We start from the raw sequence: 25,742 nt of genomic DNA on the forward strand, positions 1-25,742 counted from the left end.
AGGCGGGTCCGGCGTCGTGTAGTGCTTTGTCCACGTGGGTGAGAAGTTTAAAAGTGATCCTCTTGTCCACGGGGAGCTAGTGGAGGTCCTTCAGGTGGTGGGAGATTTGGCATCGGCGGGGTATGTCGAGGATCAGGCGGGCGGATGCGTTCTGGATGCGTTGGAGTCGTTGGATGTCTTTTTCTGGGATGCCTGTGTAGGGTGCGTTGCCGTAGTCAAGTCTGCTACTGACGAGGGCCTGGGTCACTGTTTTTCTGGTTTCCGTCGTGATCCACTTGTAGATTCTACGGAGCATGCAGAGGGTGTTGAAGCAGGAGGAGGAGACTGCATTGACCTGTTTGGACATGGTGAGAGCGGAGTCGAGGATGAAGCCGAGGTTGCGAGCATGGTTGGCTGGAGTAGGTGGAGGTCCCAGCGCGGTGGGCCACCAGGAGTCGTCCCAGGCAGAGGGGGAGCGTCCAAGGATGAGAACTTCCGTCTTATCGGAGTTTAATTTCAGGCGGCTGTTTCTCATCCATTCGGCGATGGATTTCAGTCCCTCGTGGAGGTTGGCTTTGGCGGTGTGTGGATCTTTACTAAGGGAGAGGATGAGCTGGGTGTCGTCGGCATAGGAGAGGATGCTGAGGTTGTGCTGACATGCCAGTTGTGCGAGGGGTGCCATGTAGACGTTGAACAGCGTTGGGCTTAGCGAGGAGCCTTGGGGGACGCCGCAGATGAGGTTGGTGGCTTCGGAGCAGAAGGGTGAGAGTCAGACTCTCTGGGTTCTGCCGGAGAGAAAAGAGGAGATCCAGTTGAGGGCTTTGTCTTGTATTCCGGCTTCGTGGAGACGAGTTAGTAGGGTGCGGTGGCAGACTCTGTCGAAGGCTGCGGAGAGGTCCAGGAGGATGAGGGCTGAAGTTTCGCTGTTGTCCATTTGCTGTCTGATGTCGTCTGTGGCGGCGAGGAGTGCAGTCTCGGTGCTGTGATTGCGTCTGAATCCGGATTGGGAGGGGTCTAGGATGGAGTTGTCTTCGAGGTAGTGGGTGAGCTGGGCGTTGACGATCTTCTCGATGACCTTTGCTGGGAAGGGGAGGAGGGAGATCGGGCGAAAGTTTTTGAGGTCGTTGAGGTCAGCCTTGGGTTTCTTGAGGAGGGCTTGGTTATCAGCGTGCTTCCAGCTGTCCGGAAAGGTTGCGGTGTCGAAGGATAGGTTGATGATCTTGCGAAGTTGGGGGGCGATGGTGGAGTCGGCTTTGTTGTAGACGTGGTGTGGGCAGGGGTCTGAGGGGGATCCTGAGTGGATGGAGTTCATGGTCTTTCGGGTTTCCGTGTCATCTACGTGGGTCCAGGTGGTGAGGCGGTCGGCGTGGGAGGAGTTGTCGGGGGTGGGGTCTGGCGGAGGTGTGGTGTTGAGGCTGTCGTGGATAGCGGCGATTTTCTGGTAGAAAAAGGTGGAGAGTGCGTCGCAGAGTTTCTGGGATGGTGGGACGTCGTTGACGTTGGCGCTGGGGTTGGAGAGCTCTTTCATGATGCAGAAGAGCTCCTTGCTGTCATGAGCGTTGTTGTTTAGGCGTTCTGTGAAGTGGGAGCGTTTGGCGAGTCGGATAAGTTGGTGGTGCTTGCGGGTGGCTTCCTTGTGGGTTGCTAGGCTGTCGGGTGTGCACTCGAGAAGCCATTTTTTCTTGAGTTTCTGCCAAGTGCGTTTGGAGGTGATCAGTTCGTCTGTGAACCAGGCTGCTTTTTTCTTTTCTTGGTTGACGGTGGGCCTCTTGAGTGGTGCGAGGGTGTTGGTGCAGTTGAGGATCCAATGTTGTAGGTTGATGGCGGCGGAGTCTGGGTCGGTGGGGTCGGTCGGCGGGTTCTTGGAGAGGGTGCTGGTTAGTTGGTCTTCGGTGACTTTGCCCCAGCGGCGGTGCGGCAGTAATGGGGTGCGGTGGTGTTCGGTGTTTTTCTTGAATGTGAAGTGGATGCAGTGGCGGTCGGTCCAGTGGAGTTCGGTGGTGTGGCTGAAGGAGATGTGGTTGCTTGCAGTGAAGAGTGGGTCTAGGGTGTGACCGGCGATGTGGGTGGGTGTGTTGACCAGTTGTCTGAGTCCGAGGTTGGAAAGGTTGGTGGTCAGTGATGCGGTGTTGGCGTCGTTGTTGTTCTCCAGGTGGAAATTGAGGTCTCCAAGGAGGATGTAGTCCGTTGAGGCGAGGGCGTGGGTGCTTGCGAGGTTGGAAATAGTGTCACTGAAGGGGGCTCTTGGTCCTGTAGGTCTGTATATGAGAGTTCCTCTGAGGGTAGTGTTGGGGTCTGTGTGGATCTGGAAGTGAAGGTGTTCAGCTGTCTCGAGGGTGTCGTCCGTGTAGGTGTGGATCTTGAGGGTGGATTTGTGGACGATGGCTATTCCTCCACCGATTCCGTTGGTGCGATCTCTTCTGGTGATCTTGTATCCGTCAGGGATGGCGATGGCGATGTCTGGGGCCGAGGAGTCGTTCCACCAGGTTTCGGTCAGGAAGGCTACGTCTGGGGCGGTGGTGTCGAGCAGGTCCCAGAGCTCGATGGCGTGCTTTCGTGCGGATCGTGTGTTGAGGAGGATGCAGTGGAGGTGGTTGGTGTTGGTTGTTGCAGGCTTCGTTGTTCTGTTGCAGGTGAAGTTGCAGGTGCGGCAGGAGAAGGGTCCTTTGGTGTGCTTCAGAGTGGCCTGGAAGCAGGCTGCGGCGGAGCCAGGGTTAAGAGCGAGGAGTTCGCTGGCCGAGTAGCGAAGGCTGGTGGTGCAGGGGGTGTGCGGACCAGGGGGGGGTGGCGCTGGGCACGGTCCAGGCGCGGACGGGCGCAGACGGGCTTGCCTCTGGTGCGCCAGAGGCGCGGACGCGCAGCGTCAGCCATTAAGAAGGGAGGGGGGAGGGAGGAGCAGCTGGGAGGTGGGAGGCGGGAGGGAGCGGCGAATGGGGGCACGAGGGGGGCGGGGCCGCGAGGAGGCAGCGGCAGGGAGAAAATGGCAAGGGGGAGCGCACAAGGGGCGAAAACCAGGAAAAACAAGACACAATAACAAAAGTAAGGCACAAGTCAAAAACAGTCACAAAATACGATAAATGGCACAAAATACAATCGGAATACAGCAATCAGAAGGGGCACAAATGGGGGCAAGAGCGCATGGAGCTGAAAAGTGGAAAAACACTTACAGATACGGCGAAAAGCGGCAGAGAGCACATGGGGCTAGCAAAGCTTACCAGAGCCCACTAGACACCAGGGATGAGGCGCAGGAGGATGCCTGCGGGTGGAGGAGGGCCTCAAACACGCTAGCAGCAGCGTGGGCGGGGGTCAGGGGCACGAGACAGCAAGGTGGTGCTGCGGACGTGGGGGCGAGCTCTAGACCAGAAACAGGTCAGAGGTCGCTCACTCGCGACGCACAGCGCCAGCCATTAAGAAGAGAGGGGGGAGGGAGGAGCAGCTGGGAGGCGGGAGGGAGCGGCGAATGGGGGCGCGAGGGGGCGGGGCCGCGGGGAGGCAGCGGCAGGGAGAAAACGGCAAGGGGGAGCACACAAGGGGCGAAAACCAGGAAAAACAAGGCACAATAACAAAAGTAAGGCACAAGTTAAAAACAGTCACAAAATACGATAAATGGCACAAAATACAATCGGAATACAGCAATCAGAAGGGGCACAAATGGGGGCAAGAGCGCAAGGAGGAAAGGCGCTGAAAAGTGGAAAAACACTTACAGATACGGCGAAAAGCGGCAGAGAGCACACGGGTCTAGCGAAGCTTACCAGAGCCCACTAGACACCAGGGATGAGGCGCAGGAGGATGCCTGCGGGTGGAGGAGGGCCTCGAACACGCTAGCAGCAGCGTGGGTGGGGGTCAGGGGCACAAGACAGCAAGGTGGTGCTGCGGACGTGGGGGGCGAGCTCTAGACCAAAAACAGGTCAGAGATCGCTCACTCGCGACGCGCAGCGCTAGCCATTAAGAAGGGAGGGGGGAGGGAGGAGCAGCTGGGAGGCGGGAGGCGGGAGGGAGCGGCGAATGAGGGCGCGAGGGGGGCGGGGCCGCGGGGAGGCAGCGGCAGGGAGAAAACGGCAAGGGGGAGTGCACAAGGGGCGAAAACCAGGAAAAACAAGGCACAATAACAAAAGTAAGGCACAAGTCAAAAACAGTCACAAAATACGATAAATGGCACAAAATACAATCGGAATACAGCAATCAGAAGGGGCACAAATGGGGGCAAGAGCGCAAGGAGGCAAGGTGCTGAAAAGTGGAAAAACACTTACACATACGGTGAAAAGCGGCAGAGAGCACACGGGTCTAGCGAAGCTTACCAGAGCCCACTAGACACCAGGGATGAGGCGCAGGAGGATGCCTGCGGGTGGAGGAGGGCCTCGAACACGCTAGCAGCAGCGTGGGCGGGGGTCAGGGGCACGAGACAGCAAGGTGGTGCTGCGGACGTGGGGGGCGAGCTCTAGACCAAAAACAGGTCAGTGGTCGGTCACTCGCGACGCGCAGCACCAGCCATTAAGAAGGGAGGGGGGAGGGAGGAGCAGCTGGGAGGCGTGAGGCGGGAGGAAGCGGCGAATGAGGGCGCGAGGGGGGCGGGGCCGCGGGGAGGCAGCGGCAGGGAGAAAACGGCAAGGGGGAGTGCACAAGGGGCGAAAACCAGGAAAAACAAGGCACAATAACAAAAGTAAGGCACAAGTCAAAAACAGTCACAAAATACGATAAATGGCACAAAATACAATCGGAATACAGCAATCAGAAGGGGCACAAATGGGGGCAAGAGCGCAAGGAGGCAAGGTGCTGAAAAGTGGAAAAACACTTACACATACGGTGAAAAGCGGCAGAGAGCACACGGGTCTAGCGAAGCTTACCAGAGCCCACTAGACACCAGGGATGAGGCGCAGGAGGATGCCTGCGGGTGGAGGAGGGCCTCGAACACGCTAGCAGCAGCGTGGGCGGGGGTCAGGGGCACGAGACAGCAAGGTGGTGCTGCGGACGTGGGGGGCGAGCTCTAGACCAAAAACAGGTCAGAGGTCGCTCACTCACGACGCGCAGCGCCAGCCATTAAGAAGGGAGGGGGGAGGGAGGAGCAGCTGGGAGGCGGGAGGCGGGAGGGAGCGGCGAATGGGGGCGCGAGGGGGGCGGGCCGCAGGGAGGCAGCGGCAGGGAGAAAACGGCAAGGGGGAGCACACAAGGGGCGAAAACCAGGAAAAACAAGGCACAATAACAAAAGTAAGGCACAAGTCAAAAACAGTCACAAAATACAATAAATGGCACAAAATACAATCGGAATACAGCAATTAGAAGGGGCACAAATGGGGGCAAGAGCGCAAGGAGGCAAGGCGCTGAAATGTGGAAAAACACTTACAGATACGGCGAAAAGCGGCAGAGAGCACACGGGTCTAGCAAAGCTTACCAGAGCCCACTAGACACCAGGGATGAGGCGCAGGAGGATGCCTGCGGGTGGAGGAGGGCCTCGAACACGCTAGCAGCAGCGTGGGCGGGGGTCAGGGGCACGAGACAGCAAGGTGGTGCTGCGGACGTGGGGGGCGAGCTCTAGACCAAAAACAGGTCAGAGGTCGCTCACTTGCGACGCGCAGCGCCAGCCATTAAGAAGGGAGGGGGGAGGGAGGAGCAGCTGGGAGGCGGGAGGCGGGAGGTAGCGGCGAATGGGGGCGTGAGGGGGGGCGGGGCCGCGGGGAGGCAGTGGCAGGGAGAAAACGGCAAGGGGGAGCGCACAAGGGGCGAAAACCAGGAAAAACAAGGCACAATAACAAAAGTAAGGCGCCAGTCAAAAACAGTCACAAAATACAATAAATGGCACAAAATACAATCGGAATACAGCAATTAGAAGGGGCACAAATGGGGGCAAGAGCGCAAGGAGGCAAGGCGCTGAAAAGTGGAAAAACACTTACAGATACGGCGAAAAGCGGCAGAGAGCACACGGGTCTAGCGAAGCTTACCAGAGCCCACTAGACACCAGGGATGAGGCACAGGAGGATGCCTGCGGGTGGAGGAGGGCCTCGAACACTCTAGCAGCAGCGTGGGCAGGGGTCAGGGGCACGAGACAGCAAGGTGGTGCTGCGGACGTGGGGGGTGAGCTCTAGACCAAAAACAGGTCAGAGGTCGCTCACTTGCGACGCGCAGCGCCAGCCATTAAGAAGGGAGGGGGGAGGGAGGAGCAGCTGGGAGGCGGGAGGCGGGAGGTAGCGGCGAATGGGGGCGTGAGGGGGGCGGGGCCGCGGGGAGGCAGTGGCAGGGAGAAAACGGCAAGGGGGAGCGCACAAGGGGCGAAAACCAGGAAAAACAAGGCACAATAACAAAAGTAAGGCGCCAGTCAAAAACAGTCACAAAATACAATAAATGGCACAAAATACAATCGGAATACAGCAATTAGAAGGGGCACAAATGGGGGCAAGAGCGCAAGGAGGCAAGGCGCTGAAAAGTGGAAAAACACTTACAGATACGGCGAAAAGCGGCAGAGAGCACACGGGTCTAGCGAAGCTTACCAGAGCCCACTAGACACCAGGGATGAGGCACAGGAGGATGCCTGCGGGTGGAGGAGGGCCTCGAACACTCTAGCAGCAGCGTGGGCAGGGGTCAGGGGCACGAGACAGCAAGGTGGTGCTGCGGACGTGGGGGGTGAGCTCTAGACCAAAAACAGGTCAGAGGTCGCTCACTCGCGACGCGCAGCGCCAGCCATTAAGAAGGGAGGGGGGAGCAGCTGGGAGGCGGGAGGCGGGAGTGAGCGGCGAATGGGGGTGCGAGGGGGGCGGGCCACGGGGAGGCAGCGGCAGGGAGAAAACGGCAAGGGGGAGCGCACAAGGAGCGAAAACCAGGAAAAACAAGGCACAATAACAAAAGTAAGGCACAAGTCAAAAACAGTCACAAAATACGATAAATGGCACAAAATACAATCGGAATACAGCAATCAGAAGGGGCACAAATGGGGGCAAAAGCGCAAGGAGGCAAGGCACTGAAAAGTGGAAAAACACTTACAGATACGGCGAAAAGCAGCAGAGAGCACACGGGTCTAGCGAAGCTTACCAGAGCCCACTAGACACCAGGGATGAGGCGCAGGAGGATGCCTGCGGGTGGAGGAGGGCCTCGAACACGCTAGCAGCAGTGTGGGCGGGGGTCAGGGGCACGAGACAGCAAGGTGGTGCTGCGGACGTGGGGGGCGAGCTCTAGACCAAAAACAGGTCAGAGGTTGCTCACTCGCGACGCGCAGCGCCAGCCATTAAGAAGGGAGGGGGGAGGGAGGAGCAGCTGGGAGGCGGGAGGGAGCGGCGAATGGGGGCGCGAGGGGGGCGGGGCTTCGGGGAGGCAGCGGCAGGGAGAAAACGGCAAGGTGGAGCGCACAAGGGGCGAAAACCAGGAAAAACAAGGCACAATAACAAAAGTAAGGCACAAGTCAAAAACAGTCACAAAATACAATAAATGGCACAAAATACAATCGAAATACAGCAATTAGAAGGGGCACAAATGGGGGCAAAAGCGCAAGGAGGCAAGGCACTGAAAAGTGGAAAAACATTTACAGATACGGCGAAAAGCGGCAGAGAGCACACAGGTCTAGCGAAGCTTACCAGAGCCCACTAGACACCAGGGATGAGGCGCAGGAGGATGCCTGCGGGTGGAGGAGGGCCTAGAACACGCTAGCAGCAGTGTGGGCGGGGGTCAGGGGCACGAGACAGCAAGGTGGTGCTGCGGACGTGGGGGGCGAGCTCTAGACCAAAAACAGGTCAGAGGTCGCTCACTCGCGCAGCGCCAGCCATTAAGAAGGGAGGGGGGAGGGAGGAGCAGCTGGGAGGCGGGAGGCGGGAGGGAGCAGCGAATGGGGGCGCGAGGGGGGCGGGGCCGCGGGGAGGCAGCGAGAAAACGGCAAGGGGGAGCGCACAAGGGGCGAAAACCAGGAAAAACAAGGCACAATAAAAAAAGTAAGGCACAAGTCAAAAACAGTCACAAAATACAATACATGGCACAAAATACAATCGGAATACAGCAATTAGAAGGGGCACAAATGGGGGCAAGAGCGCAAGGAGGCAAGGCGCTGAAAAGTGGAAAAACACTTACAGATACGGCGAAAAGCGGCAGAGAGCACACGGGTCTAGCGAAGCTTACCAGAGCCCACTAGACACCAGAGATGAGGCGCAGGAGGATGCCTGCGGGTGGAGGAGGGCCTCGAACACGCTAGCAGCAGCGTGGGCGGGGGTCAGGGGCACGAGACAGCAAGGTGGTGCTGCGGACGTGGGGGGCGAGCTCTAGACCAAAAACAGGTCAGAGGTCGCTCACTCACGACGCGCAGCGCCAGCCATTAAGAAGGGAGGGGGGAGGGAGGAGCAGCTGGGAGGCGGGAGGCGGGAGGCGGGAGGGAGCGGCGAATGGGGGCGAGAGGGGGGCGGGCCGCGGGGAGGCAGCGGCAGGGAGAAAACGGCAAGGGGGAGCGCACAAGGGGCGAAAACCAGGAAAAAACAAGGCACAATAACAAAAGTAAGGCACAAGTCAAAAACAGTCACAAAATACGATAAATGGCACAAAATACAATCGGAATACAGCAATCAGAAGGGGCACAAATGGGGGCAAGAGCGCTAGGAGGCAAGGCGCTGAAAAGTGGAAAAACACGTACAGATACGGCGAAAAGCGGCAGAAGGCCTGCCTGGCTGCTCAAATGACTCTCTGGACTGCTTAGCTTCAAAGAACTGCTGCCCTGCTGTTGCCCTGTTGCCCTGCTGGCCCCTGACTATGGTGGAAGAACTCTCCCTTCCCCCCAAAGTGCTCTCCAAGGGCTTGGATTGAGTTTGCCTCCTGTTCTGGGGTTTCGGGGACTACAAAGACCTCCACTGCTAGCTTTTTGCTAGTACACCGACTTCAGAACGACTTCAGCGATGCCGCAGCCTGCACTCACTCTGTGGACCTCACTGCATGCAACAACTTCGGCCTGCAACGCAAGTCTGACATCGCCTCAACTCCATTGACGTCACTCAGGGTCATTGCGACACTGCAAACTCGACACATCACGTCCTGATGGACCAAAACCTGTGACCCCACCAGGTCACAAGGAATCAACGCATCGATAATGACGCCGCATCATCTCCCCCTGCATCCGGATGGAGCTGATGTTGCACCTCCACCTGCCTCGCAGTGCGGAACCATCGCTTCTCTTCTTGGATCCCGTAAGGGACTGACGCCGCACCGACTCCACCTACGGATGTTTCTGACTCTGTATGACATCCTTGTTCTTCGTTTTTAAAAGGTACTGTATCTGGGGGTCCGTGAGACTCGGTGACCGGCACTGGTGGTGTCGGATTATTGGAAACAACTCCATCAACAATGCGTAATAGCCCGAGTTAGAGGTATTGTGTTTTCTAGGTGATTTAGTTGGATTATATCTTTAAAAAGTAATAACTTTGCTTGTGTACATTGGATTTTTATTGTTTCAACAGTATTTTATTCAGATATATATTCTCTATTCTTCTAAAACTGTGTGGTGTCTCCACTGTGTTACTGTATGGGTTATTGCACAAATACTTTACACATTGCCTTCTAAATTAAGCCTGACTGCTCAGTGGCAAGTTACCAGAGGTTGGGCATAGTGTAATTTAGATTGTGTGTGACTTAACCTGACTATGATTGTGGTCCCTACTTGGACAAGGGTGTATACCTCTGCCAACTAGAGACCCCATTTCTAACAAGTGGGCTTCATAATATTCCAGCATGATCAGAGCCCCCTCTGGTTGAGTTGATCCAGCCCTGCCAGGTCAGGCACCCTGATGTCATCAGGCACCAGAGGCCGCTCCCCCTTTCTAAACTTTGCACAATCCAACCTGGAGGCCACCATCTGGGCCTCCTCATGCCCCCTGGGTGATTCCAACACACCAGGGTGAGGAGGGCCCATGGGGGCGAGAGTGCATCTCTGCTCTACTCTACAGCTACCTATGAGGGAGCCCTGGGCACACCTGACTACAGGCAATCATTGGCAGGTGTCACCCAGACGCATCACACTTTTTCTTAAGCTTCAACAAAGAGGTGTCACAGAAGGCATTACTCCACTGATTCCTGGTCCAATGTTAGTACCCTTTGAGCCTGCTCATGCCCCTGTCAGAGGTTCCCTCAGTGTGAGGCAGGGCCGGTTGTGGCCTCCTGGCCTAGTTGTATGGTCCTACGGGACTCATAGCACCTCTAGTAACTCCCTCCTCATTACACCAGGGCTCCCGGGGAGCAGCATCCCTCTTTCGTCCTTCTTCTATATCATCGGTCCCAGGCCAGTCGTGGACACAGTGACTATAGGGAAAAACAACGCACATCAGCAGAAACGTTTGAGAGTAAACATCATACCCGGCAAAAGGATCAAGATGCCATGCCGGAGGACACACCAATGCACCAAGGGGATGATGCGTGCCCAGACTACCTTCAATTGCTTCTAGTCTCTGCTCAATAGTCGCAAAGCTGGATACCCTCACGGCACGCCTTGATCTCATGAAGCAGCGGGTGGGCAAACATGAGACCCTGCTGGACCACCTGGAGAACAGGGTATCTAATACAGACGACGCCCTGAGCAAAATCCTAGATCTCATCAAAGCCAAGAATGAAGTCTTGGAAGTGAGGTTGTAGCGCAACAACCTCAGGATAACTGGAGTCCCTGAATATATGACAATTACTAGCCTGGAGGGCTACATGGAGTCCCTACTCCACAACTTTTTTGGCTTGGCGAAGCTCTTTCCCTTGTCTTCATAGTCGAGATGGTGCATGGTTCACTGGGGTTGCAGCCACCTCCAGGAGCTCAGATCATCCCATAATTGCTTGCTTGCTGAATTATAAGGACAGGATCACAATATTGCGGCTCACCCGCTAACGCTGGGTCATCAACCATCAAGGCAATAATTTCTCATTCTACCTGGATTTCACCCTATCGGTCCAGGTAGCCCACAGGGAGTTACAGCCGACCAAGAAACTTCTCCAGAATACAAGTATCACATATTCCCTTTTATATCCAGCTAAGCTATGCATTACGCATGAGGAGAAACCACATTTTTTACTGATGCCAAATCTGCTCTGAAATTTACCAAACACAACACCACATGAAGAGTCTTGCCTGGAGGCTCTCCGCGAAACCGGGTGGACTCCCCCCTAAGTGACAATGATTGACCTCGGGACTCTTATGGCCCCCCTCTGAGAGCCCAGTTGTCTACTGTGTTAGGAGTGGCCCATGGGCCAACATTTTAGGGACATCAACACTGCTGCCAACAGCTCCTGCTGGGCCTCCTGAATGGAGGGGCACCGGCAATTACTTGCTCCATTTTTACCTTTCTGTGACCGCTGAATGATCCTGGGGCACCTGGTACCCAGTCGGCCACCTCACCAGCTTCTGGCCGGGACGTTCTCTTAGTCTCCCTCTGGCCCCAGGGATGTATCCCAAACCAGCTCCTGTCACTTTTGGACACATTCGGGGTGGGGTGTGGGATCGGGCTGCTCACCCTTGTTTTTGGGTTGGAGTAGGTGGTGGGTGGGTTTGAGGTATTGTATATTGTTGTCTGATGAGGTTGTTTTCTGTCCCTTACAGATTCCCTACATGATTACTGATTATTCCGCCACCTCACCACATGCAGGCTGTTCCACCACATACCTCAGCTTTACCAATGTGCACCCTACAACCGCTGACATGTCCACTATTACCTGTCTGACTTGGAATATTCATGGTCTAAAAGACCACAGGAAGGCGCGCCTAGTACATGCATATCTCATTAGACATAATATCGATGTCTGCTTCCTTCAAGATCTCCATTTGATGCATCCATCAGCACTTGGACTGCATGTGCGATGGCGTGGAGAATCCCACACTTCTCTCTACTCCAACTATGCACAAGGGGTTGCCATCTTATTATGTAAGGACATACAATGGCAACTGACACGCTCAATATGTGACGAAGCTGGCCGCTATGTCCTATTTGCTGACTTACTTTAAGGCAGCCTATCACCCTGGCCATCATTTATGGTCCCAATATGGCCGACCCCGACTTTTTCGTAGAAGTATGGTGACACATAACTAGCTTGGGACCCAAAGCTTTCATCTGGGGTGGTGATTTCAACGTCACCTTGAACAACCAGAAGGGTGGGTTCATCCCGTCACCCCCACCTGGAAGCAGCGGTGGTCCTTAATGCTATTATGCAAGACAACTATCTCCATAATGCATGACGGCACACACACACCCCCCCGAAGGAGGGCACATGAATTACATCTTTCCACAGTTCATGGTCCAGAATAGATTACTGGTTACTGTCCTGGGATTCTCTGACTTTACTGACCGCGATAGACTATCTCCCTCGCACCCGCTCCGATCATGCCCTGGGTCTTGTTAAGTTATCTGTTCCTCACCCTCCGCCCCCAGCCTTCACCTGGCGACTCCCATCACATGAATTGTGAGACACAGCCTTCTGCAATGAGATAGATCAATAAATTGTAGAGGACTTTGAACATAATGATGGCTCAGTGAGCTCCCCATCCCTTATGGAAAGCTTTGAAGGTTATCTGGTGGGCCTGCATCACCAAACAGTCAGGGGTCTTGCGGTCCATATGCAGTAGTCCTTCCTATCAAAATCTGAGCTAAATTGTCGGAGTTCATTGAGGAGACAGATTGGGAGGTCAGTTACCAAGATCGAGACACACAGGTCCGCTGCTACTGTGGGGGGGACAGCCCGGGCAGGACCCTTGCGGTACTGCTTGGCAGGTCATGGACATACACCTATGTGGCCTATTGGATGACAACCAAGTGCTCAGCTCTACCCCGAGGGAGATGTTAGACACAATGACCTCTTTCTACACTAAACTGTTCACTGCCAACCAGGCCCAGCTTGGCGCAGTGCTACATAATACCTCGATGACATTCAACTCAGGTCTGACCACTGCCTTTTATAAATAATTCATGCCTCTATTGGTCCCCCAGGTGTTATCAATGCTTGAGGAATCTCTGGAGAAGCCGTCGCTCCCTCCTCTCTCAGAGAGGCAGCCATAGCGACCCTTTTTAAGCCCGACAAATCTCCATATTTTTGTGATTCTAATTGCCCGGTGTCCATGATCAACGTGGATGCCAAAATCTTCATTCAAATTCATCCAGTAGTCCCCTCGCCAAAATGGTGCGGCCGACAATGTGGGTTCATACCTGGCCGTGCTACAACACACAACCTATGCACCATCTTTACTGTCATGCATCATTGGCACCCCCAGGTCAGGGCGGTGGCCGCTCTGCTTGATGCAACCAAGGCATTCGACTCCCCCAAGTGAAATTACCTTTTCAGGCTACTTGCACGTATTGGACTGGGTGCCCACTTTCTCTGACTAATAAAACTCCTTTATACTTTGCCCAAAGCCTGGGTCAGACTCAACGGCAGAATCTCCTTACCCTTTCCTATCACTAATGGCACACGCCAAGGATGTCCGCTATCACACATCCTCTTTGCTATTGCGATGCAGCCTCTGGCAACCCACCTCCGACAACACTTCACACACGGCGGTCGTGTCTTTAAAACAAGAGGGATGATCACCTCCCTCTACACGGATGAATCCACTCTCTATGTCCACGAGCCCCACATCAATCTCACCCTGTTTACCAGAGAGATTATCCACTTTGGCGGACTCTCAGGAGTACACATTAGTTGGTCCACATCAGTGCTATTTGCCCTGCCTGATAATACTCAGTCATCCCCACTAGACTATAACTATCAGTGGGCCTCTGAGCCAGTCCCTTATCTGGGGATCTGGCTCAGCCGCAAATCCAATGAACTCTTGACAGTTAACTATTGCAAAGGTATGGCTAGAGGACAGGATACCCCTTTGGGCATTACTTTGGGCCTGTCCATTGCTGGAAGGTTTGCGGTTGCAAAAATGGCCATTTTACCCAAATTACTGTATTGCTTCTTTAATTTGCGCCTTCCACCTACAGTGCATTTCCTAAAACATCTATGTTTCAATCTTGTCACATTACCATCAGCGCACAAACAACCCTGCACTAAATGCGAGCTTCTCTTTCTACCAATTTTTTCAGGATGGCTTGGCCACACCTGATATGTTACGCTACGCGGTGTGTGCTCAGGCTTCCTTTCTGCATTTCTGGATACATCCAACACCTTTTCAACTTCATGGGGCCATGGAGGTGGATTGGCCACTCACTGGCCCTTTCTCACAGTCTTATACAAACCCTACAGAGCTACACAGACTGAGATGAACACAATGGAATGCTTACGCTGGGTTTGGTATAGCCTGCGAAAATGCACAGGACTGGGCTTGGGACAGCCTGCGAAAATGCACAGGACTGTCCTTTATGTATTCACCCTCTATACTGCTCGGTCGCAACCCAAAGCTGCCCCCCCTGCTAGATGCTGGTGCCATGGCAAGAGCACATGGAAGGGATCTCAAGACCTTTTCTAACCTGTACCCAGACTGCCATTCATTCAGCCTTTTGAAACATCAGCAACCTCCCGCCCAATAGCGCTACAGACGCTGTTGTACCATCAGTTATGAGCTACCGGCAGAACTCTGCACGATACCTTCCATCCTCGCCCCCCAACCTTGGAGGCACTGGAACATATTCTTACTAACCGATCATCATGCAAGTTTGTAACCAGGCTTTATAACACTATGCAATCCACAGCGCCAGTAGTGACTCTTAGTGCCCACGTAGCTTGGGACTGGGACATCGACCCCCCCCCCATTACAGATGCCCAGCTCTCCTACTGTTGTGATCAGATGAAACCTCTAACACCTAACTATAGACTGAGGATAATACACTTCAAATTCCTCCATCGTCTGTACTGACACTAGAGCATCTGCATCAGATGGGTCTTGGGGAGGAGGCCCGCTGCCTGCACTACGACTTGCTGTGGGCCACCTTCCTACATCTCTCCTAGGAGTGCACTGGGTTGGCGAGGTTTTGGGAGGGGGTCTTCTCCCACATATACACCATCAGAGAACACCCATTTCAGAGCTCCCATCTGGTCAGCCTCATGGGTTATATTAAAGACCATCAACTCACTGCAATGCTCCTACTTTTGGCTAAAGGCCGGGCTGCAATACATGGGCCAGAGCTCACTTCCCACTATTTAGGTCTGGATCTTGAGCCCTCAGAGAATGGCCACCCCCCCCCCAATTCTACCACACCCACCTCGCCTCTAGTAACCTGAGTAACCTGAGTAACAAGTATCCCAACACCATGAGTGTTGCCATGTGCGTCCACTATTCCTGCCGCCTCTACACACAACAAAGACAGCCTTTTCCAGCCCCACACTGGAAGTGGCGCTCCTACCGCAGCTTGCCGTGATCCAAGTTGCCACATTGGTGGGATGTACCTATTTGCTTCTATGATCTCAAGTATTGATATGTAACCTTGCTGTCCTCCCTTCCCAATTGCTCCCTTTCCCCTGTCCCCCACCTTAAGTTCTTCGATAAGATTTACAGGGTCATTTGCTTTTCTTTGTAATGTTATATGTTAGACCTCAATAAAAACAAATAAAAAAACAAATTACAGTAACCACTTTTCTACTTTGTCATAGGTCGAGAAAAACTAATTCAGAAGGAAAGTTCGATCTCACCACTGGCTGCAATAACTGGAATTTCATTATTTTTAATAATATCCATCAGTCTTTTATTCATATGGAAAAGATGTCAACCACATAAAGGTAATTCTTATGCACAATGAAATAATTACAGTCTTTCTAAAAGTTGTTATAAAATATAAAACTATCTTCTTGTCTTTGTTTGTAGTTTTAAAGCGCAAGTTCCACAACAGGTATAAACAATATGGTTACTTCCTATGTACTTTATGTGTGAAGATATATTTTTTCAATTTTTTATAAGTTTTACGTGCGTTGATATAAATACCTAACAGGCCAATTATTAATTACAGCCCTTCAACAGAATACAGAAGACCACAAATGTTATCAGGTAGTGCTATTTTTGAACTTTTACTAATATTGTTTGCATTCTTGTACGCCATGTTTCTGTATTTTCTTTATATTTTTATTATCAGCTAGTTAAATATTCTTTCTTATAGAACAGTCCATAATTACTCTCTATTTCCTCCAATCTCCTTCGCCTTTCTATGTATACTACTACTACTACTTGACCAAATTAAATTACTCTCATTTGACATTTGTACACAAGTGACTTTCAGATGTTTCTCCTTTTTTTGGCTGACATAAGCCAGGCCTTTTTAAGTTTAATTAAATATATGTAAGAATCAGTCAGCCCTCTTCATCCATTGGCTGTGGTTGTGTCATTCACATTTTTGTTCAGCATAACCCAGCATATAGCATAAGCAAAGGGGTCAGCCCACCTCAATCACTGGCTTCCCTCTGTGAGTGACAGTATTCAGCTCTTGCACTATGTGCACTTACAATCAAAAGTTGTTCCACTTATACAATTTTACAAAAAGCTTTCACAGATAACACAAACACTGGCAAAGGCAAACGTAAGTAGCCAATGCCTGACCTACATGTTTTACCAATGCTTTTGATTATTTTAACTTTCAGCTGCACAATGTAATCTACACCTGTCTCATGGCCTTTAAATCCTGGATGACCTCACACTATCACTGTTTCAACTCTAGCAAAACGGACATTCTGTTCATCCCTGCTTCATGCCACTAGGACTGTCTTCTCTGTATTCCTCTATTCGATCCTCATCCCTCTCCTCCAAATTTCACCCTGTACCTCCAATCTGAATATTATTTTTGGGTCTCCTCTTAAATTTGCTGATCACATTTTCTCAGTCACCTGCACTGACAGTCAGTTTTATATTGCTTTATTATTACTTTAAAAAATAAATCTAATACCACCTTATACATAACCATTTGATTAAAAGCTGCTAAATTATTTCAAGTATAACATTTGTGTGAAAAATCTGATTTACAGGCTACGGGAGAGAGAGGCCTTGGGCTACCACACTCGTTGATTAGGAGGTCCCACATGGGAGCATCTGCCTTTTCACTTTGGATTTCTTTCAGTCAACTTCAGCAGCTAGGCCTGAGCAGAAAAGGCTACCTTTAGAGAAGTATGCATATGGTGTGCTTTGTAACTAACCAGCTGAGAAAAACAAGATAGTAGTGGATGGAATGCTTGAATTAAATCGAACCCCTGGTAATACTCTGGACTGTATTCCAATCTATCATATTTTGGCCCAGTGTTCCACTCCAGAAAACAGCACCCTCATGCAATTAAGGCATGTCCTTGTTTGAGTAGAAATAGGCAAGCCTGAACTGCTAGATCAGGTCCCTTCTGAATGGGCGTCAAGCAACCACTGACTGGTTTTGATCTATTGAGCCTCATCAACGAGGTGCAGGTTGATTCATATCACACAGTGAACAAGGAACACACAACTCAGCTGCTAGCCATTCAGTTACTAAATAAAGTACCTAAAGATTCAAACAACTGGCAAACATTTCTGACTAAATAATACAAAAGTTGAGACATAAAACATAAAGGGAAATGGTAAGAAACTCCTTGGAGGATACTGATCCCTCAACAAGTTTAGCAACATATGGGATAATTATAAAATGTAAATGTACAAAAGGAACAGGGAAGTAAGAAAGGCTAAATAATTTATTAAGCATCTGAAGGCAAATTGAGTTAAAATGGTGCACTAAAAATTCATTCCATCAGATGTCCAATGAAGTCCAAGAAGAAGTACTAGAGGACTTAAAACCACCAATAGTAGAGTAGTCACAGAGCCAAGTGGAACTGGGTTAAGTTAGTTACTTCGGTTGATGCATTCTGATTCTCTGTAATGATATTTCAGGCTTTTCAGTGTGTATGGTAAATTAATCTTCAACACAGAGTCCTACCACCTTAGTCTACTTGGGGCAGCTACCCGTTGAAACTGAGGCAAAATCCTTTTAGGTCCTTGTGAGCATGTGGATTATTAATTGGATGGATAACAGTCCACCCCAAGTAATAATGTCACTTTTATTCTTAGGTCCAGTAAAGGTTTCAGTAATTTAAGCCAGAGTTCAGTACCTCGTAGGTATGGCATAGAGTAGACAGGGTTTATTCCAGATCTAGAAGTACCAAATAAGTTAGAAAATTTAAAACACAACTCAATAAAAATCCCACTCCAATCTATAAAAAAATAAAGAACATTTTTAATTTAAAAAAATTACACTAAGAAGACAAAAAGGGGGAACCAGAAATGTGAATTGTTTAAGTTTTAAATAAAAATAGTGCCAAAAAGCACAAAACGCCAACTGCATCTGTTTCATGCTAGACTGCAAGTAGGTTAAAGGTTCGAGCCAAAATGCAGTGGAGCCCAACAAGGACCAGGTTGGCTCTAGCCAAAGAGTTATCTTTGGACTTAGAAACTTTAATGGAAGTCAGATCTCCTTCAGCGGAGCAAGCTGGGCCTGACTGTCGATTCAATATTGATGGCTGTGACTTTGATGGCGACCCCTGTCTCCATCATTTCTCCAAGTTGGTAAAAAGGTTTTGAAGTTGGTAACAAGTTTTTGAGACCCAACTTTTCAAGTTTGGGCAAGAGAAGTACACTCCAACACCAGCCAAGGGTTCCAGGACCGCAGAAACAGCACTCGGGGGTCAGGACTCACTCCAACAGAAGGGTTCACAGCAGGTCTATTTAAAACTGGTCAACTGGGCCCTTTCAGGAAAGGGGCCTTCTTGCAGCTTATGTGTCACTGTAGTTTAAATAGAGGTCAGCCAACTGACCCTTGGTATACTGGGTACGAGTTGGAGTAAGTCCAACCCTTAGGTTTCTCCTATGCAGAAGGCACTAAGAAGTGCGCCACATTTATGCCTCACACTAGCCTGTGGGTAGGGGTGACTCATGGCCCCTTCCAAACCAATGAGGAAAAATTTCCCAGGGAGGGATAACCCTACCATCTTTGACACCACTTCCTATGTCCCACCGCAATCAATCCCACAGTGCTCCTCTCTACTTAAATCCAACATGGCAGAACCTTTCTTCTCTTCCCTTGTGCACAGCTCCTGTGCCCACCCTAGAGATGGGGCCAGGGAATGAGCAAACCCTCCCCTGTGGTCACTCAAAACTGGTTCTGGGGGCACAGAAGAAAGCAGAGGTGCAGGGCACGTAGTGGTAGAAGGAACAGTACAACCGCAAGTGCACCATAAAATCAAAACAGTTGCAGCTTTTTCTGCTTCATAAAATGCTCAGAAGCACTCATTTCACAATTCAGATTGGTCAATCTCTTTGTCTCATCTAGAAGGTCCTTCCCTCACATTTCATCCTCAGCCTCCTCTCTCCTTTACACCTTACCTTTCAAGTGCAGTTTTGCTTTCTTTGCCTTTTCGTTCTACTATTTGTGCTAAGCTCCACTGTAGGTAATTTCTCCTCTCCTTGTTTGCATTTGTGGTGTTGTGACATGGGTGTTCACTTTGTAAGTCACTGAGGTGATGAATGTATTTCAGTGGGGAGCAGGTGCTACTAGAGACTGAAAAATAAAGTTTCTGGTATGATGCAGCAGGTGCTTCAAATGATTATTTTTGTGGTTCTAAAATGTATCTGAGTGGTCGCTGCTGTAGTAGTAGTAAATAAAGTAGGAGGCTTTGTGGCTAACCTTCATGGTAAGCTTTTAGTTAGAGCTCTGGAAGAAGATGGCTAAGACGAATTTTGCAGATATTACATATCCTTTGAGGAAATTTAACTGGGATACTGATTGTCAAAAATGCATTCACACTTTTAAAGAAAGAGATTATTAATGCTCCTTATCTGGGTCATTTTGACACAAAAAGGCACACAATAATTACCACTGATGCCAGCTCTAAAGGGTTAGGAGTTACTCTCAGTCAGATTGTTGAGGGAGAAAAATAATTGTTGCTTTTGCTGAAAGAGCAAGTCAGACACTGAATCTGGATATTCACTTGTAGAAAGAGAAGCACTTGCGTGTTATTGGGCAGTGCAGCACTTCAAATTTTCTTGTGAGGTATTCCTTTTACTTTAAGGACCGATCAATTTCTGCATTGTCTGTAAAAAGCATTGAGAAGACCTCCAGATGGTTTCTGGAGTTGGAGGGTTTGATTCCAAGATGGTGTACATTCCAAGTGTGAAGAATTTAGCAGCAGACTGTCTTTCTAGACTGCCACTTCCTGATGAGGGTAATGACATCAGTAAGGTAGACGAGTTTGTGGTGGCGTCAATTGCTGAGGGTGTTGGTGCGAAGGAATTGGAGGATAACATGAAGTCAAATCCAGCATTATATAAGATAAGAGTTGGTAATAAAAGGATGGCCAAAGAAGTGCTCTGAATTATATGATTCTGTAAAAAGTTATTGGGAGGTACGAAATGAATTGCACACTATTTGTGAAAACTTATTTAGAGGGGACAAATTAATTCCACCAGATGGGCTGTATAAAAAAATTAGCAACCTGGCCCATAAGGTCATTTAGGCTGCAATTTGATGAAAAACAAAGCAAGATGTCATTACTGGTGGCCTCACATGGATTCCATGATTGAGAATAGTATAAGAGTGTGTTTAAGTTGTTCGTACAGTGACAAGAGCGACAAGAGCAAATACTTTAGGAAAAATCCTATATCTGTAGAAGTACCATCAACTCCTCAGAACACAATTTCTTTAGATATTATTGGGCCTATGTATTGTAGTAGCCTTCGGGGAAGGTTTATTTTGAGCCTAGTTGTTTACCATTCACAGTGGCTTATGATCAAGGTGATGGACAACATTAACACCAGTACAGTAATCAATTTGTTGACTGACATTTTTCCAATGAAAGAATACCCAAAACCATTGTGACTGATAATGGTTCACAGTTCAGGTCTATTTTCAAACTGCACTGTACTGCCGTAGGGTAAATGGTTTAGTTGACCGTATTAACAGATCAATTAAAGAATATATTCAACTCAATGCGGCAAATGGTACAAATCCGAGAAAGGCTTTAGATGAGATGATATGGTCATACCCGCATTATGCCACATTCAACCACAGGGGTTTCACAATTTCTATCTTTGAAAGGAAGAAATCCGGGCACCAAATTAGCCCCCCACTGATTAAACGGAAATACAACAGCTGTGGTAAATAGAATATTATGGAAAAAGTGCATACTTACTAGCAGAAATACATGGCTAACTCTAACAGCAGAGTACGTTGGAGCCAAGTGAATTGGAAAGTAGGAGATGTAGTGACAGTAAAACTGCCTAGGTCTATTCAAACCAGTTTTTCAAAGTTTTCTGCTCCCAGACAAATGTGTAAAGTAATGAGAAGTGTTGTTGTATTGGACAATGACCAAATCTGGAGCATGGATAACATTGTAAAAGTCAGAAATGTCAGAACAGGAAGCAAAAGCGAAAAGCAATGAATCAGATTGAAAAAAATCGTTTTCAGGTAAACAGTGCAAAACACCTGTATGGCACAAGGATTATATTATGGACTAACTGCTTAGTTTTTTTCCTGTTTGTCATGTACGATTTAATTAGATTTAGTCACTGTTGCCTGCCTATTTTCCCTTAAGAAGGAAATGTGTTGTATTTTATTATGTGTTCATATATAATATTATTCCCTGTATTTACTTTTGATTAATATTTTATATATGTATATTGCGTATCATAATGGTACAGTCTCTATTCCCTTTCCTTTTCTTACTCCAAATCTCATTGGAATGTTGAGGGGTTCTGTGAGGGCAGTCATGATAGTTGGATTCTACTGTTCCGTCCTGAAGAGATTGGGCTTGGATGTTGCAACTGGTCCCAAAAGTGTTTTGTATCCAGTTAAAAATAAGTTGCTTCTACGTCTCCTTGTATTTTTGGCTTTCCCTTACAGCAACTGTGCCCACAAACAGAAAGTAAAAAGTACAAGGGGTCCGTAAACAGTAATCACCAGTATTGTTTTTACTAGTTAAGTTTAAAAAAAATCTTCCAACAGATCAGTACTGATTAATCAGTCTTTACCTTGAAGACAACTAAGAAAACATTCACACTGTGTACGTCACCCGCATAACCTATGGTTTATTGTTGTGTACTTTAGGCCACGAAGATGCTCTGGATGACTTTGGAATATATGAGTTTGTTGCAGTACCAGATTCCTCGCTAATTAGGCGTGTAAGTATGGGTTCACCATGGTACCTAATAAGCTAATAATGTATACAACACCTGCCCACAATAATAAATTCTTTTGTGAAGAACACCAACATGTTTTGGTTTCCAATGACATATCTATATAGTTCTGTTTTTCAAAGTTTTCTACTGTCGGTCCTTAGTAAAAATGAAACAATAGTGCAGGTGCCCACAATCAGTTCTTGATATGGGCAGTTACTAAGCACTGCACTTACTTAATGTGAAAGGAAAGGTACCAGCACTTCCTAGAAGGGACGCAATACTTTTTAATGGTAGAGTGTAGACATTTCCCTATAATAAATAAGTATTCTGTGGCAGTGGGAACCAGTACTTTTATATTACCATTCGAAGAACTACACAAAATCGCCTATCACTGCTGGCTAAACTACCAAAATCAGCACAATGCTAATTATAAGCAAACTCTCATCACAAAAGGAATATATGAGAAATTAGACAGAACAAATGAAAAACCTGACAAGCTCCATCTCACACACCTAAAATGAATAACTACAGATCAAAGGTCTTAAAGCTGCGAATCGGTTAACTGCTTCTGACGATCTTTGGGGAGAGCTAAAGCAGGCATTTCTTTGTAGATGAATTGTCATGACATACCATTCAAGTCAATAAGACTCAGGCAAAAAACACAGACACACACACGCCCTTTCAATTCCAGAATTAATAACTAACTTAAGGGACGCATTATTTATGTAGTCTATTTCAGAGCCTCGAGCCATAATCTCTTTAGAACCTACTGCTGTGCTTTTAAAGTCTGAACTTTGGTTGGTGAATCAAATTTGCAATGCTAACATAGTATTCCTGGCTAGTTCACAAAAAGGCGCCATCTTCTGAATACACCCTAGTCCCTACTTCGGAAGGCCTCGCACGTGCTGCAGAGGATATTGAATTTTTATTCTGGACCTTTCTGGTAGGCAATGTATGGCTTCTATAGCAGGCTTCTTGTGATCATGAAGTTTCAGATTCTGGTGTGTTCTACAAACGTGATCTCGATAAGCTTGTAACTTGCCTTTGAGGTTATGGGTGGCTAGTAAACATTACATTGTAATAATCCAATTACACCAATGCCACAGAGCTTGTGATTTCCACTGAAAGGGTTGATTTGTAAGCAAGATAGGATCATATGGAACATATTTATACTTTTTTAGCACCGCATTTACGTCGTTTTTTGACGCAAAATCGGCGCAAACTTACAAAATACCATTGTATTTTGAAAGTTTGCGACGATTTTGCGTCAAAAAACGTCACAAATGCGGCGCTCAAAAAGTATAAATATGGGCAGTGTCCAGAACAGGGACATGTGGTTAGAAATCATGCCGCGTTGTTTACACCAGTGGATCACTTTCTGCATTGGTAGTGAGGATGCTGTCTAGGATATGGGTCTGGGGGCTCAGTGTACTCATGCATCCACTCCAAGTATCTGATTGTGATCTCATGGTCACAGGTTCAAATCCTAGTAGCTCTCCTCATCCTTTCGAGATCGATAAAGAGAATACCACCAAGCTGGGTAACAATGAACGTCTGTTGTTTCAGGTGAAAGAGTACTTTACAAACACATATTATGTTACTTGAAAAGGATGCACTTAACCAAGCTACAGTCGTTAATTATGTTTCTGTTTTCGCACAACTAAGACAGAGGTAGCTCATCCACAAATGTTTGTTCCAGATGCTCTATGCTGTAAGACTTGGTCCATAATTTTCTTCGCCAAATGGATATGAATCTGGGTATTTTCTGCAAACACTTGAAATGGGAGATGATACAATTCAAGGGCTTGGGTCAGGCAACACATAGAAATATTCATATTCAAGTAATTTTTACCACTATAAAAACATACACTAGAACAACATCATGCTGGCATTCTCAAACACATGCTGTAAACACACACTCAACTCTCTAGGCCTGCAGGAATTTCAGCTCTTCCCTGTGTGTTGAGTAAGCCTCCCATGGCTGTCATTTTATTTAGCCCTTTCCAAAAGACCTCAAACTCATTCATAGCCTTCAGTAACCTCACACTTTCGAACATTTAGTTAATAGATTCTTAACCTTGAGTCAGTGATCCCTACTCACAGGTTCCTTGACTGTTATTAGCAGATTAACAAAAGATGTATACATGAAAAAGCAAAACTGATTTTTTTTAAAATGTATTAAAATTGAAGGAATTTGAAACTAACTGGAGGTTAAAAATTACGTTGATATCCTTATCTTGGTTTGTGGGAGTAGCACGGGTACAACAAACAGAATCTATTGTGGATGACTGATGGCCTCAAATGAAGCAATAGTATGCACTGGCATGAATTAGGAGGAAAAAAGACAAAGTGGTATGATAGTCTTTTAGAAATAAAATTGTATTTTGAAAAGCTCCAATCATTGCATTCAAATCTCAATCTTTGAATATATTTTTGTTGGTGAATTAAAATATTTCATGATGTATGCATCTGTTTGATGCATACTTGTTTCTGTATTTTTGTTTATTTGGCGAGGTTCAAATCATAGAAACTAATTAGGCAGAGGTCCTAGCTTCCAGAAGTGATTCAACTGGAAGTGCACATAAGATAAAATGTTTAGAACTGCTGATTCAGTCCATGTAACCTCTCATGACTATATGGCTTTATAGTCTAGCAGAGGAGTCCAGTGATATAGGAATTAAACAAATGTATTGTTAACGGATATTTTTCAGTTTTCCCATTTTTAATACTTCACAAAACTTACCATACCACTCACTGTGTGTTGTGGTCTTTGAGGTCCCCCGTTTAGAAGTTTAAGTTCTTTGGCCACAAATAATTATGAGTCTTCAGTTTGATCTTGGAAAGTGCAGTGGGAGGGTTGAATTTAAGAAACAACCAGCAAAACGTGCAAATGTTTCCTTAACATTAGAAATTTGGTTTCTATTTGGCAATGGTATGTATCCAGCCCACTCAAGAACCACAATCCTAGTCAGAGTAAATCAAACACACCCTGAATTAACCTGTGCTCACTCCCTGGTAGCTTGGCTCAGAGCAGGCAGGCCTAACTTAAGAGGCAATGTGTTAAGCATTTGGGCACCACTTCAAACAATAAAACAATAAAACACCATAGCTGGTTAAGAACATAGAACTTCATTTAATCAACAAAACAAGACCAAAACAACAAAAATCCAATAAAACTGGAGCTATGAATTTTAAATAAAAAAATGAAATGTACTTCTTAAAAGCATAAAGTGCAAACCAGGGCTATCTGGTCGCACTAGACCAGGTCAAATCTGAAAGGTCAGGCTGACCACGATGCAGCGCAGATCGGATATAGGGACCAGCCTTGGCCCACTGAAAAGTACCTTGTTTGCATTGAGGGACATGTGAGGAGCAGAGGAGGCAATGCATCGTCGTTGGCCCTTAGAATGGAGGCGATGTATCAGCTACGGGTTGCGTAAAGTCAGAGATGCGTCGGACATTGAAGTGATGTGCTGCACCGTTGGTGTGGTGATGCCCTTGATCTATGCAGCAGCGGCAATGCACCAATGGAGATGCACCTGTTCCAAATGGTGCAACAGCATCAATGTTGGGATTCTTGTGGAAGCAGCACTTTATACCCACTTCCAAGGGCCCAGAACAGGAATAGCACCTCTTGACAGGGGAGAGTCCAGGTGCTGTAGCAGGTGAGTTGGAAGTCTTTTGTATCCCTGAAACTTCAGATAACAGGAGACCAGTCAGGTAGCTT

At 48.3% G+C, this 25,742-nt stretch overlaps 1 protein-coding gene across 1 annotated transcript in view; it reads left to right on the top strand.

Moving 5' to 3' along the window:
- HEPACAM2 (HEPACAM family member 2) overlaps window positions 1-25,742 on the top strand; it is a 286,214-nt gene that overhangs the window by 218,047 nt on the left and 42,425 nt on the right. The window contains exons 5-8 of the mRNA XM_069211660.1: window positions 15,496-15,621; window positions 15,707-15,731; window positions 15,849-15,886; window positions 21,945-22,018. Coding sequence (XP_069067761.1) covers window positions 15,496-15,621; window positions 15,707-15,731; window positions 15,849-15,886; window positions 21,945-22,018 — 263 coding nt within the window. The remainder of the gene's footprint in view (window positions 1-15,495; window positions 15,622-15,706; window positions 15,732-15,848; window positions 15,887-21,944; window positions 22,019-25,742) is intronic.

The sequence above is a fragment of the Pleurodeles waltl genome, chromosome 10, assembly GCF_031143425.1.
Source record: "Pleurodeles waltl isolate 20211129_DDA chromosome 10, aPleWal1.hap1.20221129, whole genome shotgun sequence".
Lineage (NCBI taxonomy): Eukaryota > Metazoa > Chordata > Amphibia > Caudata > Salamandridae > Pleurodeles > Pleurodeles waltl.